This window comes from Garra rufa, chromosome 3 (genome assembly GCF_049309525.1).
Source record: "Garra rufa chromosome 3, GarRuf1.0, whole genome shotgun sequence".
Taxonomy (NCBI): Eukaryota; Metazoa; Chordata; class Actinopteri; order Cypriniformes; family Cyprinidae; genus Garra; species Garra rufa.
The window spans coordinates 17,373,914-17,388,035 of record NC_133363.1 but is presented as its reverse complement, the minus strand read 5'-3'; the positions used below and the strand labels follow the sequence as shown (position 1 = coordinate 17,388,035).

At 36.6% G+C, this 14,122-nt stretch overlaps 1 protein-coding gene across 1 annotated transcript in view; it reads left to right on the top strand.

Moving 5' to 3' along the window:
• The first annotated feature begins 11,926 nt into the window (after positions 1 to 11,926).
• The window catches only part of trmt44 (tRNA methyltransferase 44 homolog), a 116,538-nt gene continuing 114,342 nt past the window's right edge, over positions 11,927 to 14,122 (top strand). The window contains exons 1-2 of the mRNA XM_073836877.1: positions 11,927 to 12,347; positions 12,463 to 12,577. Of these exons, the coding sequence (XP_073692978.1) occupies positions 12,008 to 12,347; positions 12,463 to 12,577 (455 nt within the window). The 5' untranslated portion in view covers positions 11,927 to 12,007. The remainder of the gene's footprint in view (positions 12,348 to 12,462; positions 12,578 to 14,122) is intronic.

The following is a 14,122-nucleotide window of genomic DNA, read 5'->3' as shown; positions in this document are numbered from 1 at the left end:
TGTTTTTCTTCTTTTGCAGTGGCATATTTTTGATCGTTTCTTGGAAAGTTACGTTCAGTTTTATAAAGTTACGTTCAGTCTTATTGGCACAAAAATAATCCCATAGGAAGCGCAAGTTTAGCGATACTTAGCTTGAAAAAACTGAATATAGGGCTTGGCTAAGGCCAGTTGCTAACAACTGTAGATTTTTTTTTCTCCCTCTGTTGAAGTTACTGCGTCTTCAGACAGAATCGCAGTAGCAGAATACAGGTCAAACTGCCTTTTTTGTATATAATGTTCTCAATAATAATAATAAATATAGGTCGAGCTAGCTGACCGCCAGCCTTCGAGATACTTTTAAAATGTTTTTTTTTACTTGCCCAACCGAACAAACCGCCTGATTAAAACTGAAGTGACAAAAACAACTAGCGAAGCATCGAAAGGCAAGAAAGATTCCTATTTTAATACATTCAACGTAAACAGAAATTGACAATGGATATGTGTGTATTTCTGGTCTATTTGTGACATACTTTAAAACAAATGAGCGTAACAGCACTCTAAAGAAACACACTGAGGTAAAAATTTAAAATGTATAGTTTATTTATAACATGATATAGTTCAGTAATATACCAAGTGAGCTTTTTGCTGAAAATTCTCACAATTACAAATGTTTCATTAATTTTAGCTTAATAAACAAGTAGTCAAGTAGTTACTTGCATATTAGACAAAATATTTTCACTGTTCTGTTTTGTTTCACCAACGAAAATAGTTCCAAAGAAGGATGGCAGCAGAAGTATTCTCCTAGCAACGTTTTGCTGTGATTCAGCGTTTTGCTCGAATCAGTTGAAATAACTCGCTCATGAAGTGACTTACCGCCACCTGCTGGTAGTTTAGTGTACTTAAAGTAAATTTTATCTCTAATATTATCTATCTTGGTAGTAAAATAGTTCATGAAGTCATTACTGCTGTGCTGTTGGGAAAATTCAGCACCTGTTGGTGCTTTATTCTTCGTTAATTTAGCCACTGTATTGAATAAATACCTAGGGTTATGTTTGTTTTCTTTTAAGAAAGATGAAAAATAATCTGATCTAGCAGTTTTTAATGCTTTTCTATAGGATATGTTACATTCATGCCAGGCTGTACGGAAAACCTCTAGTTTTCTTCCAGCTGCGTTCCACTTTTCGTCGTGCTCTCTTCAGTGCGCGAGTGTGTTCAGTATACCACGGCGTTGGACTGTTTTCCTGAATTTTTCTTAACCGCAGAGGAGCAACTATACCTAAAGTGCTAGAAAAAAGAGAGTCAATAGTTTCTGTTGCATCATCAAGTTTTCCTGAGCTATCGGATATGCTGAGGAATTCAGATAAATCAGGAAGGTTACTTACAAAGCAGTCTCTTGTGGTAGAAGTAATGGTTCTACCGTACTTATAGCGAGGAGTTAGTTTTGCAGTTTTAGTTATCTGGAGTATACACGAGACTAGATAATGATCTGAGATATCATCACTTTGATGCAGAATTTCAACATCAATTCCGTGTGACAATATTAAATCTAAAGTATGATTTCGGCAATGAGTAGGTCCTGAAACGTGTTGTCTAACCCCAATTGAGTTCAGAATATCTATAAATGCTGATCCCAATGCATCTTTTTCATTATCAACATGGATGTTAAAATCACCCACTATTAAGACTTTATCTGCGGCCAACACTAATTCGGATAGAAAATCAGCAAATTCTTTAATAAACTCTGTATGGTGCCCTGGTGGCCTGTATACAGTAGCCAGTAAAAACGTCACATGCAGGAGATTTATCATTAATACTTGATTCTTTGGATAATGTTATATGGAGCACCATTACTTCAAACGAGTTATACTTAAAGCCCGTTCTCTGAGAAACACTGAACATATTGCTATAAATTGTGCAAACACCTCCCCCCTTACCTTTTACACGTGGCACATGTTTATAACAGTAATTTTGGGGGGTTGCTTCATTTAAAATAATGTAATCATCTGGTTTTAGCCAGGTTTCTGTCAAACAGAGCACATCTAGCTTATGATCAGTGATCATATCATTTACAAAAAGTGCTTTCGCAGAAAGTGACCTGATATTTAATAAGCCAAGCTTTATCATTTGTTTCTCAGTATTATATACATTTTTTATTTGTTGAACATCAATTAAATTGTTACTCTTACATTGCTTTGGACGTTTATTGTATTTTCTAGCTCGGGGAACAGACACAGTCTCTATAGTGTGATATCTAGGTGAAAGGGTCTTTATGTGCTGAGAATTAACTGATTTCTGTGACGTGAAGCGGCTAGCAGACGGTCGGTTTAGCCAGTCTGTCTGCTTCCTGACCTGGGCCCCAGTTAGTCAAGTGCAAACACTAAGACTATGTGCCATATTTCTAGATAGGAGAGATGCTCCACATCCGGAGGGATGAAGACCATCTCTTTTCAACAGGTCGGGTCTGCCCCAGAAACTCGTCCAATTGTCTATGAAACCTATGTTATTTCGCGGGCACCACTTTGACATCCAACTGTTTAATGATGACAATCTACTATGTATCTCGTCACCACGGTAAGCAGGGAGGGGACCAGAGCATATTACAGTGTCTGACATCGTACTTGCAAGTTCACACACCCCTTTAACATTATTTTTAGTGATCTCCGACTGGCAAAGTCGAACATCATTAGTGCCGACGTGAATAACAATCTTTTTGAATTTACGTTTAGCATTAGCCAGCACTTTTAAATTTGCCAAGATGTCAGGCGCTCTGGCTCCCGGTAAACACTGGACTATGGTGGCTGGAGTCTCTATTTTCACGTTCCGTACAATAGAATCGCCAATTACTAGAGCACTTTCATCAGGTTTCTCAGTGGGTGCGTCACTGAGTGGGGAGAACCTGTTTGATGTTCTAATCGGAACGGAAGATCGGTGTTTTGACCCGCGACTATGCCGTCTCACAGTCACCCAGTTGCCCTGTTGCACGGGCGCTGTAACTACCGGAACCAAACAATTTGCATGTCTCCCTGAACTAGTCACATCCAAAGCCGTATCTAAGTCCCTCACATTCTTACTATCCTCCATTAAAGTTTGGATGTGTGTGTGACGGAATGAATGAGTGGAGGAAGCAAATGCAGTGAAAACAAAAGACAGTTTATTGAATGGCAGACAAAGTGAACAAATACTCCAGGGTGATGATGACTCTCGGCTGGGTGACGCAGGGGCTAGATGGCTGGTGCAGACGTGGCGTGAAGATCCCGTGATGGTGAACAATCCAGACACGAACAATGACGAAATACACATCCACTGAGACGAACACGACCAAGACAATCCACAGTGAGTCGAATCCAGAATGAACTATCGACAGAGGAGATGAAAATGAGGTGAGTATAAATAGCCGGAGATAATGTGAAACACCTGTGGGGACTGATTGGCAACCGCGCTGATGAGCATGACGAAACAACACAGACAAACACATGATCACAGGACATGGAAAACACGACAGATGCATGAACCGTGACAGTGTGTCTCTAGTTCTGAAATCTTCTCTGTCAGCCTAGCTATTTCCTTGCATTTATCACATGTATAAGGCTCACTGCCGACAGAGATAGATAAGCTATACATGTGGCAGGTGGTGCAGACAACAATAGCAAGAGAAGAAGCCTTTACTCACCGTTTTTGTAGAATGGTTCCAACTTACCACTGTTATGATGAACTCTCGAAGAGAGGGATGTGAGGAGGAACAACGGAGTGAATAGGATGTAAAAGGAATCGAGATTCGCAAGCTAATCGGCTAACTGAATGTTAACTTGTTGCAAATCGTGGTTGTGGAATAAAAGCGAAACGGTTCGCGAGAGAAAAAGGAGAGCGGTAGTAGACGCGAGTAGAGAACGTAAATGTAAATGCAAGTCGCCAGTGACTAGCTAATAGCTAAGCTAAATAGCTAACCCACTGCAGTCGCGGATTAACGGGTAAAGTGAGCGGTCAGATTAGTGTGACGGACAATTTCTCAAGTCTGTTGGGAGTAAAACTGTTTTTAATTACTTTAAACAGCAGAGAGTAATAATAAGATAAAGATTTCTAAAGAAAAACAAGCTCCAGAAAGCTACAATCACAGAGAGCTAAAAACACAAACCACACGGCAGCTCAGCAAAACAGGAAGTGACCCAGCAAAACAGGAAGTGACCTCAAACTTAATAATAAAAACTTTACTCAGAATATATATAAAACGGTATAACATATTATTGGCTATAAATACACAGCCGTTAGTCCAATCTACTTGAAAATTGGTATGCAGACTCTTGGACCAAAGGGGCACAAGTGTCTATGAGGACATTGGCGTATCTCAAAAAACATGGCCGCCATTGGCCAATGAAGTTTGAGCACCTATTTGACAAGGTTAACGGAGGTCGATCGGAACCAAACTCGGTGGGCATGTTTGACTCATGGCCCTAAAGGTCTGTAAGAATTTTGAAAGAAATCGGCCACTAGTCTGCGCTAACAAGTTTTTTGGCTTTGTAATCGCGTGGCGTTGCACTCATTCACACAAGATACATATCGTTTGATAGATCTCCTCATGTCGAGAAACTTTGCCTCAAGAACCATTGCTGTCAATCAAATCGTTCATTAATTATTCACAAATATGTCAAAAACCTACTTTTGTGAACTATTCCTAGGTTTTTCGCCCAATCTGGATCAAACCACTGCAGTAATATTCTCTGGACTCTTTAGATCAATAATTATCAAAAAATATTTGAATTTTGTCCTTTGGTTGGCTATAATGGGCTCATTTAGTGAAGGGAGAGTGGCAATATATACCCAAAAGCGTATAAAACCTAAACAAAAACTCAAAACTTTACAAAAATTGGTGACAACATGTAGCAGATGACCCTTAACAAGCATGCAAAGTTTCATGAAGATCGGACCATAGGTGGCGCTATAACAGTTAAAAAGGTGTCCAAAATATGAAAATTCTATATTAAATGACCTCAAATTGCTACCATAAAAGAATGCTCATATATTCACTCAAACACTAGATCTTCACATCATATGTCATTTATTTCATGTTGGCCTACACCCTAACAGCGTAAAAGCCAAAAAAGGCCTTAAATGCTCGAACCCCGCTGAATGCTGCTTGCAGCTTTAATTATTTTTATTTTTTTCTGCCGTAAAACTGAACGTGCAGCCCAAACCGTAAGGCCTAGAGACTTGAAACTTGGTCAGAAGATAGAGCAAAAATCGAGGAGAACCTATCAAAGTATCAGCCCAATCGGACCATAGGTGGCGCTACAGCGCAAAAAAACTAAAATTTTTGACATTTTTGGCATAATCTCGTAAACCGTTTGTCGTAGACTCAAAAACTTTACATCGGTGCGTTCCTTGGGTCAGCCTGAACAAAAGTGAATTGCAAAATTTTTGAGCTGCGACGTACAGTTGACCCCGAAAACTGGACGTATGTCCGAAACTTACTTTTACGAACTAGTCCTAGGTTTTTCACCCGATCAGAACCAAAGCAGTGCAGAAATATTCTCTGGACACTGAATATCAATAATTATCAAAAAAAGTTGAATTTTTCACTCACGGTCGCAAAGGGCCACCAAAACGTTCGAAAGTGAGGGGCCACTTTTACTAAAATGGCTATAACTTTTGAATGGAATGAGATATCTTCACCAAACTTGGTACACATGTGTATAAGCTCAGTCTTTGGTCAAATCAAAAAAAAAAAAAAAAAAAAAAATTGCGGAGCTTGACCATTGGTGGCGCTATATGACGGGAAAAACAAATTTTTGGCTATAAATACACAGCCATTAGTCCGATCGACTTGAAAATTGGTATGCAGACTCTTGGACCAAAGGGGCACAAGTGTCTATGAGGACATTGGCGTATCTCAAAAAACATGGCCGCCATTAGCCAATGAAGTTTGAGCACCTATTTGACAAGGTTAACGGAGGTCGATCGGAATGAAACACGGTGGGCATGTTCAACTCATGGCCCTAAAGGTCTGTAAGAATTTTGAAAGAAATCGGCCACTAGTTGGCGCTAACGAGATTTTTTGGCTCTGTAATCGCGCGGCGTTTCACACATTCACACAATATGCATATCATTTGATAGATCTCCTCATGCCGAGAAACTTTGACTCAAGAACCATTGCTGTCAATCAAATCCTTCATTAATTATTCACAAATATGTTAAAAACCTACTTTTGCGAACTAGTCCTAGGTTTTTCGCCCGATCTGGAGCAAACCACTGCTGTAATATTCTCTGGACTCTCTAGATCAATAATTATCAAAAAAAAATGTGGAATTTTGTCTTTTGGTTAGCTATAACCTGGTCATTTTAAAAAGGGGCGTGGCCACATATACTCAAAAGCCTATAGAACCCAAACAAAAACTCAAAACTTTACAAAAATTGGTAAAAACATGTAACAGATGACTCTTAACAAGCATGCAAAGTTTCATGACGATCGGACCATAGGTGGCGCTATAACAGTTAAAAAGGTTTCAAAAATATGATTTTTCTATTGTAAAACAACTAAAAACCCAATGAAACGTCCATATGTTTACATATACACTATATCTTTATATCATATGATAGATCTCCTCATTCTGAACAATTTTGCCTCTTGGAGCACTGTTGTCACTGTTGCTTTTGAATAAATATCGTAGTATCATGCTACAGTGTGCCTCCGTCTTAATATACTGTACATTCACTCACGGGACACTGCACTTATTCATATTCGCGATCACAAAAGTACATTATTTGAATGTGCTTCAAAGTCTTGCCCGGTAAAATAACGCCATTTGGTCCGCGCGCTGTTCTGGCATGCGCTTCATGAGCGCGTACCCAGCAAACACAACAACGTTGTAAAAACGTTTTTTTCACGTTGTGAAAAGGTTGTGATAACGTTTTTTTCCGACGTATTTAATACGACAAATGTCGGGTTTTTTAAACGTTATAAATACGTTTTTTCACAACGTTGTAAAAACGTTTTTATAACGTTTTTATCACGTCTGTATGTATCTTTCGAACGTTTTAAAAACGTACTTACCACGTCCAAACTGGTACTTAAAATGCCATATTAAATCTGAATATTGATCTTAATACCAGCACTTTTTTACATTTCATCTTACTTGTAACGTTGCTGACATCGTAGATTTTATAATCCTATTAAGATATGTAGGCCTAATAACTGATACTACACACAAATTTTGTCACTCATCATATTTATTCACAAAATATAAAGATATGACACCTAAACAAGACAAATGCATAAACATATAACAAAATGGTTTCAAATAAAGTACAACATTTGAAAATTATGTAATGCCTGGCAAATTTGAATATGAGCACATTAACAAAGTTCAAAAAATTTCAGGGCATATATATTTTTAACAGAAAAAAGCAGAATTGTTTTTGCAAAATGTAAAGTATTTAATTTCAACTAGTTACAAATTATTTTATAGCAGTTATAATAATCACTCATATTGCAATCTTATTAATCGTTTGCACTAAAACTATTGCTTATATTTTTAGGTATGTTTTAACACAGATTACAGGTATATGACATCGAATTTAGAACGTGTTTAATGTTTTATAATGGTTATTATTTTTCAATAAATAATATTTAATAATTGGCATACCTGATTTAGAAAAACGTATGTTAGCGATTTTTCAGTGCTTTCATTGCAGGTTACATTGTTGTGCCAGTAGGTGGTAGCAAGAGACTGTCTTAATGAGTTAGTTAGAAACACATTCATTCAGTGCTGATTCATTCAGTTGCTGAATTCTGTGACCCACCAAATTATATGACTCTAGTACAGAGGGTAAGTTACGAACATGAAAAAAATATATATGGTTATTGTAGCAATTCTATGGTAACCACAAATTAACAATGGTTTTGCTACAAAAACATAGTTTTAACTATGGTGACACAAATGGTAATCAATATGGCAAAAAAAGGTTTTAGGGTTTGGGTTTATTAGTAGGTAAAAATAATAATAATAATTTAATGCTTAAGAGCAATTAACATTCATATCCTAAATAAGGCACATTCCCTATTTGCAATATTTGTGTTCATGTTCCTGAGTAATATCTGCATGCACCAAATACTGAGAACAAATAGTAGAGAGCAATCCAAATGAGAAGTCTGGTGTGGAAGGTGGAACTGGAACTTATGTCCAGATTGACACAGCATCTCTTGTTTATCTGTCTTCACAAACTGCCCTGAAATACAATTTAAACATCAACAATGATTGTTATAAATATAACACAAGTCTCTTATATTCACAGTGCTCAGTACTTTTTTTTATATCAACTTGTTTTCTCATTACATACACATACCAGGTTAAAAAAATATTTTATATTCAGTTGATATATATTTTTTTTAATTAATAAACGGTAATGTATGTTTTAGGTTTTACTTTCTAGTCAGATGGTTCATAGCACTTTGGAGATGCTCTTCAACAGGAGGTCCGCTCCTACTTTGCAGCACTGCCATCAGCAATGAAGAATGTAACAATTTGTCACAGAGACAACAGTATGTAATATACAACGTCAGGTTTATTAGAAATAAACAAACTAGAATATAGGTGAAATGCAGAAAAGAGAACAATATTATGAATATACAAATTTAGTAATCCTCATACAGTGTCACTTACAGTATGTTTGGACGTCAAAGCCTTCTTAAAATAACTAATAAATAACTTAAGGTTACATCTGACTATCTTGAAATACAATATTTTTTTTAGCGTGATCAAAACGTGTTTGTAATTGTTTTAGCTAATTTTTAGGCTCGTGTAACTTAAGTGACCTCACCGATAAAAAATAACGTTCGTTTTCTTCCATTCATCCATTGACAAATTGCCAGCAATATTTACAAAACTATAAAAACCTGTCATCTAAACATAAAATGTGATTAAAAGCGAAATCTTTATTAAATAAGCGCTAAAGTCTATAGCTAAGTTACCCTACGTTAGCCTAACGGTTGAGATGCTAACGGACTTTTTCAGAAGACACTAAACCATTTCTTTAAAGCATGTATTCAACAGAAACGTGTCTATTACATGTAAGAAAGTGTTAGAAACAGTTGTATGTATTATTTGTGTAATTTTAGGGACAAAACTTATCTTAAAACAGTGTGACAGGCGGAGATCTGCTCCGCTTGTTGGCTGAGTTGCTGCTTGTTTCCATGGTAACTAACCGCTCCAGTTTGAATGCAACTGAAAAGTTCGACGCGCATGCCCGTTCACATGTAGCGTCTTTTGCGCGCTCAAATTCGTTATTTGAAATGTAGACGCGCGCATAATGGAAGCTACGCGGTCGCGACGCGCACGCGGTGCGACGCGCTCGTTTTTTCCAGGCTCCTCGGCGCGTCTGCGTCGCATCGAGATAAAAACATCTCAACTTTTCAGAATGCAGCAAGCGCACCGCAGCTTGGAGCTAGAGCGCAGCTGATGATTGCTTTAGAAACGGCAGACGCTTCCGGAGAGCAAGCGAGCGCTTTGTTGACAAGGAAGAAAGCGGCGCGTCTAGCGTTTTCCACGCGTTTTTAGGCGCGACATGTGAACGGCCCCTAAAAATGCAGCGTTTACATAAATACATACATGAAGTACAACGTTACATACAGATGGATTGAATTATCAGAATGATAGAAGAAATTTCCTGAAACATGATGACTTTTTGTGTAAGTGGATAGGCCAAATGTAGGTATCAAACTGTAAATGGAATAGCTTTAGAATATTTCTTTCTTTCTTTCTTTCTTTCTTTCTTTCTTTCTTTCTTTCTTTCTTTCTTTCTTTCTTTCTTTCTTTCTGTCTTTATTTAACACATTAAAAACAAACGTACAGTTGTGGCACGGTAGTAATTTACTGTCATAATTTTATATGTGGGGATTTGTCTTTACTATTACTCAGTCACTGAATTGCTGTTATTTTTATTTTACTGATATTTTTACACAGAGGTTTTTTGCAAGGTGGTATTTGGGTATTTTCATAACGTTTTTAAAACGTCTATTCCAACGTGCATATTACGTTATTTTAACACCTGGATAAAACGTCCCTCGAAAGTTGCAGTTTGGTCTGGTTTTATTTTCGTAGTAAACAAACGTGATATTTACGTTTTTTTGACTACCTAAAGAAAACGTTCCAGTTTGGTATTTTTACAACGTTTCTAAAACGTCTTATTCCAACGTGCATATTACGTTATTTTAACACCTGGATAAAACGTCCCTCGAAAGTTGCTGTTTGGTCTGGTTTTATTTTCGTAGTAGACAAACGTGATATTTACGTTTTTTTGACTACCTAAAGAAAACGTTCCAGTTTGGTATTTTTACAACGTTTCTAAAACGTTTTATTTTGGTCACGTTATTTTTTTATTTTAAAAAACGTTTTAAAAACGTTTTTAAAACGTTGTACTACAACATTACCTAATTGCAACCAAAATACAACGTTGTGGAAAGTTGTAAAAACGTTTTGTGTTTGCTGGGTAAACCTGAAGCACGTGCGCTAAAATCTGTCAAACAGCACCTGATTACTAAACTGAGCTATCTTTGGCGTTTAATTTGCTTATACTGTCAAAAACACGCAAGGATTACATATAAACACAGACGGTTGTCTAAAGTGAAAGTAAACAGTTAAGAGAAAAACAGATGCGCGCCTGTATAGATGCGTGCAGCTCTGCGACAGAGCTAAACATGCTGTCGATTGTCATTAAAGGGACAGTACACCCAAAAATGTTGTCACTCACATGTCCTAAATCTCTATTAATTTTTTTCTTGTGCTTAACACAAAAGAAGATATTTTGAAGAATGTGGGTAACAGTAGCTGGTCCTCACTGACTTAAAATAAATAAATAAAATATATGGAAGTAACTGGGGACCCAGCAACTGTTTGGTTACCCACATTATTCAAAATAAGTTTTATGTTCAGCATGTTTTATGCTTAAAAAAATGCGAGAGTGAGTAAATGATGACAGAATTGTCATTTTTGGGTGATGATACACTAATAAAACAAAACACAAAGGAAAATCACTCACTGCTCTTGACTGAAGAACTTCAATACAGTTGCTTTAAATGTTGCTTCTATGTATAATTTATGTAGTGTTTTATTTTTATATTTGTTAATTAAATTTCTTGAATGCTACTGATAAATACATGGACTGTACCTGAAAATTAAAGCACTGTTTGTTTTATTTGTATAGTATGTAACATGTAACATGTAGCTTATCTTTGTTCTTATTTTTTAAAAACAAAGAAAATAATGACAAAGATTTTTTTGTCTTCGCCCACTTTGGCTTAAATATCTGCCATTATTTTTATTTTATATTTTGTTACCTTGTAAGGTTTTGGTTTTAAAATAGAAAAATTAATTTGGCTGTACTACTCAGACAACTTGTAAAAAAGTAAAACCAACATGACAAAGAATCGTGATAAAATCGTGAATCGTGATATTTCTTGAAAAAATCGTGATATGATATTTTTACCAAATCGCCCACCCCTACAGTGAAACATGCCAATGATATATCAAATCTTAAAAAGACAAGACTTGAGCATTTTGTCACCTTTAATTTCTTATACAAAACTCTTATGTGCAACAAAATATGTGTGAATGTGTCTGTGTGTGTAATCATGCTTAAAGAACATAATAGTTAAATTTCATTTCTGTGTATGCTTCTGTTTGTGAGCGTATTCTCCATCGTGGATGCGTTCTGGTCTCAGCCATTTATTTCATGTTGGCCTACACCCCCACAGCATAAAATACAAAAAAGGCCTTAAATGCTCGAACCCCGCTAAATGCTGCTTGCAGCTTTAATTTAGTTTTGTGTTATTTGGGAGGTATTTGACTCAGGCCCACACTCCAGTATAGTAGGTGGCGGTAATGCGCCTTAACGTTGGTTGCCGACCGCCATTAAACAACAAAGAAGAAGAAGAAGAAGAAGAAGAAGAAGGAGGAGGAGGAGGACAAGTTGCGCTTGTCGTTTGTAGAGGACGATACTTTGTTGTGCTGTTTTTATATATTTTACTCAGGTCGAAAGCATGTCGCAGCTTTCTGAAATAAACATGGCAGATATGCGCAGCGCAGATAGCTTGTGGTCCGCTGTTGACGTCTGGATCAAGAAGCCACATGTAGTAAATAAAAGACTGTGTGGCGTAACTGAGACGGAGTACAGGGACGTGGACACTGTGGAATTAATTCAGATTTTATCTTCTCTTCTGGGGACCAGTATTAAGATTTCTGATATTTCTACGTTTCTTCACGCTGATATTGTGGATAAGGATCATGAAACTGCAGGACACTGGTGTGTTGGAGTCAGAACTATTATTCCCAAAGTAAACAAGACAGGAGAGTGTCTATACAAAGAGGCTATCATAAAAGGTGAGAAACAGCGCGAAATTATTTGAATATGTTGGCTAAATCCTTTTGGATAAACCATTTGGATATATAATTTTTTCTCGTTGGCTTTAAACTTATTTTCTTTTTTCTTTCAAAGATATTGTTGGACATGCAGTAACATTTATCCCTTTTGAAGAGACTGGTGTGGGACAAGTTACTGTCAAAATCAGTAATATTTATCAAATCCAGCTGCAGCTAAAGCCAGAGGAATGGTAAGTATCTACTTGGATGGAAATTAAAAACAGAATACATAGAATATCATCACGCTAATTAACTGTACAGTGTTGTCTTTGTATGAAATTTTAAACACCTAAAAATGGAAAAATTGTTCAATGAGTACATGGGAGTTTTGACCTGTTTTTATTTACTTGGTTATATTTAGCTCAACAGACTCAAACTCAAGAGATATGATGAAAAAAAATTAACACTTTGGTTTATCCGTAATTATTACTTTAGTTTCCAGTTTCAGTAGGAAATATGTAAATACAGGAAAAACCCTGCCTGTAAATCAATTTTAATGGGTCTTTAAGCAGGTTTTGTAGTTATGAATTAAAATATCCTAGATGCTTTAGAGCAGGGCTATTTAATTGGCGGTCCTCCAGTCATCTTCATCCAGCCCGAGGGAGAGGTACACTCAATACAGGCCCGGGCCAGCCAAAAAAGAAAAGCAAGAGACACAAGAACAACAATCTACCGGAGACCGCAACATCAATAGACGACAAAGTTGACGAGCTTGCAGGGGTCTAGACTGCGACCAAATGGTCACATTTTTTCTGCCGGTGCGACCATCGCAGTGTTCAACTCATAAGGGATGCCATTTCTGTTTCACGAGAAGCATAAAATGGCTAAACGAAATGAAAGAGAAACAAAAGTGCGCTACTTTGGACTACAACACAAACAGAGCTCAGGACAGCCTTACTCAGGAACCAAAGTCAATTTCACAACACTGTAACTGCACAGTAGCTGCGCTTCCATTACCTTTAATTTGCGCAAATTGAAATTGTAAATTTGAGAATACGCCTAATGGAAAAGCGCCAGTTGTGCAAAAACTCCCATATATCGTAAAAAAGTTTTTTGCTCGCATGAGGTGGTTTTTCAGGCAATTCGAAAAAGGAATAAAACAGCATACACAGGTCACATTCAAGGTTCCTGTGAGATCTAGTGAGAATCATTCAAATTCTGCTCAGAATTCTGTTATAAACAGCGTTGACGTATGTCAGAAAACCAGAAGTAATGCCAACTTAACCATGGTTTTCTGGCAGAAATAGTCGAACGTTATTACATTATTCATTTTAGGGTTTGTACAACCTTTTGAGAGAAAAATTCAAACACTTTCAATGACTTTCAAGTAGAGCTGCAGCTAACGACTATTTTTATTGTTGACTCTATCAATTATTTTTTCGATTAGTTGACTGATCTGTTGATTATTTTTTAATTTATGTATTATTTTCTTATCAGTTAATGAATTCTTTAGTTAGACTCTTAATAAGTAATAACAGTAACTTCTGCTGTTAATCTTTCAATATTTTGTTCAAAAATTTTCTCATAATTAATACTTTACAAAAAATAAATAAAGAAAGAAAATAATAACAATAAATTAATAAAAAAGAAAGGAAACAAGAAAAAAAGAAAAAAAAATTACATGGCAGTGTTACAATACAATCAATAGAAATGCACATTATGGCTGGATTCACACTTACTGTGTGGGACTGACAGCTGTTACTTACAAGGGAGAGACTTGAAATATTTTATTTATT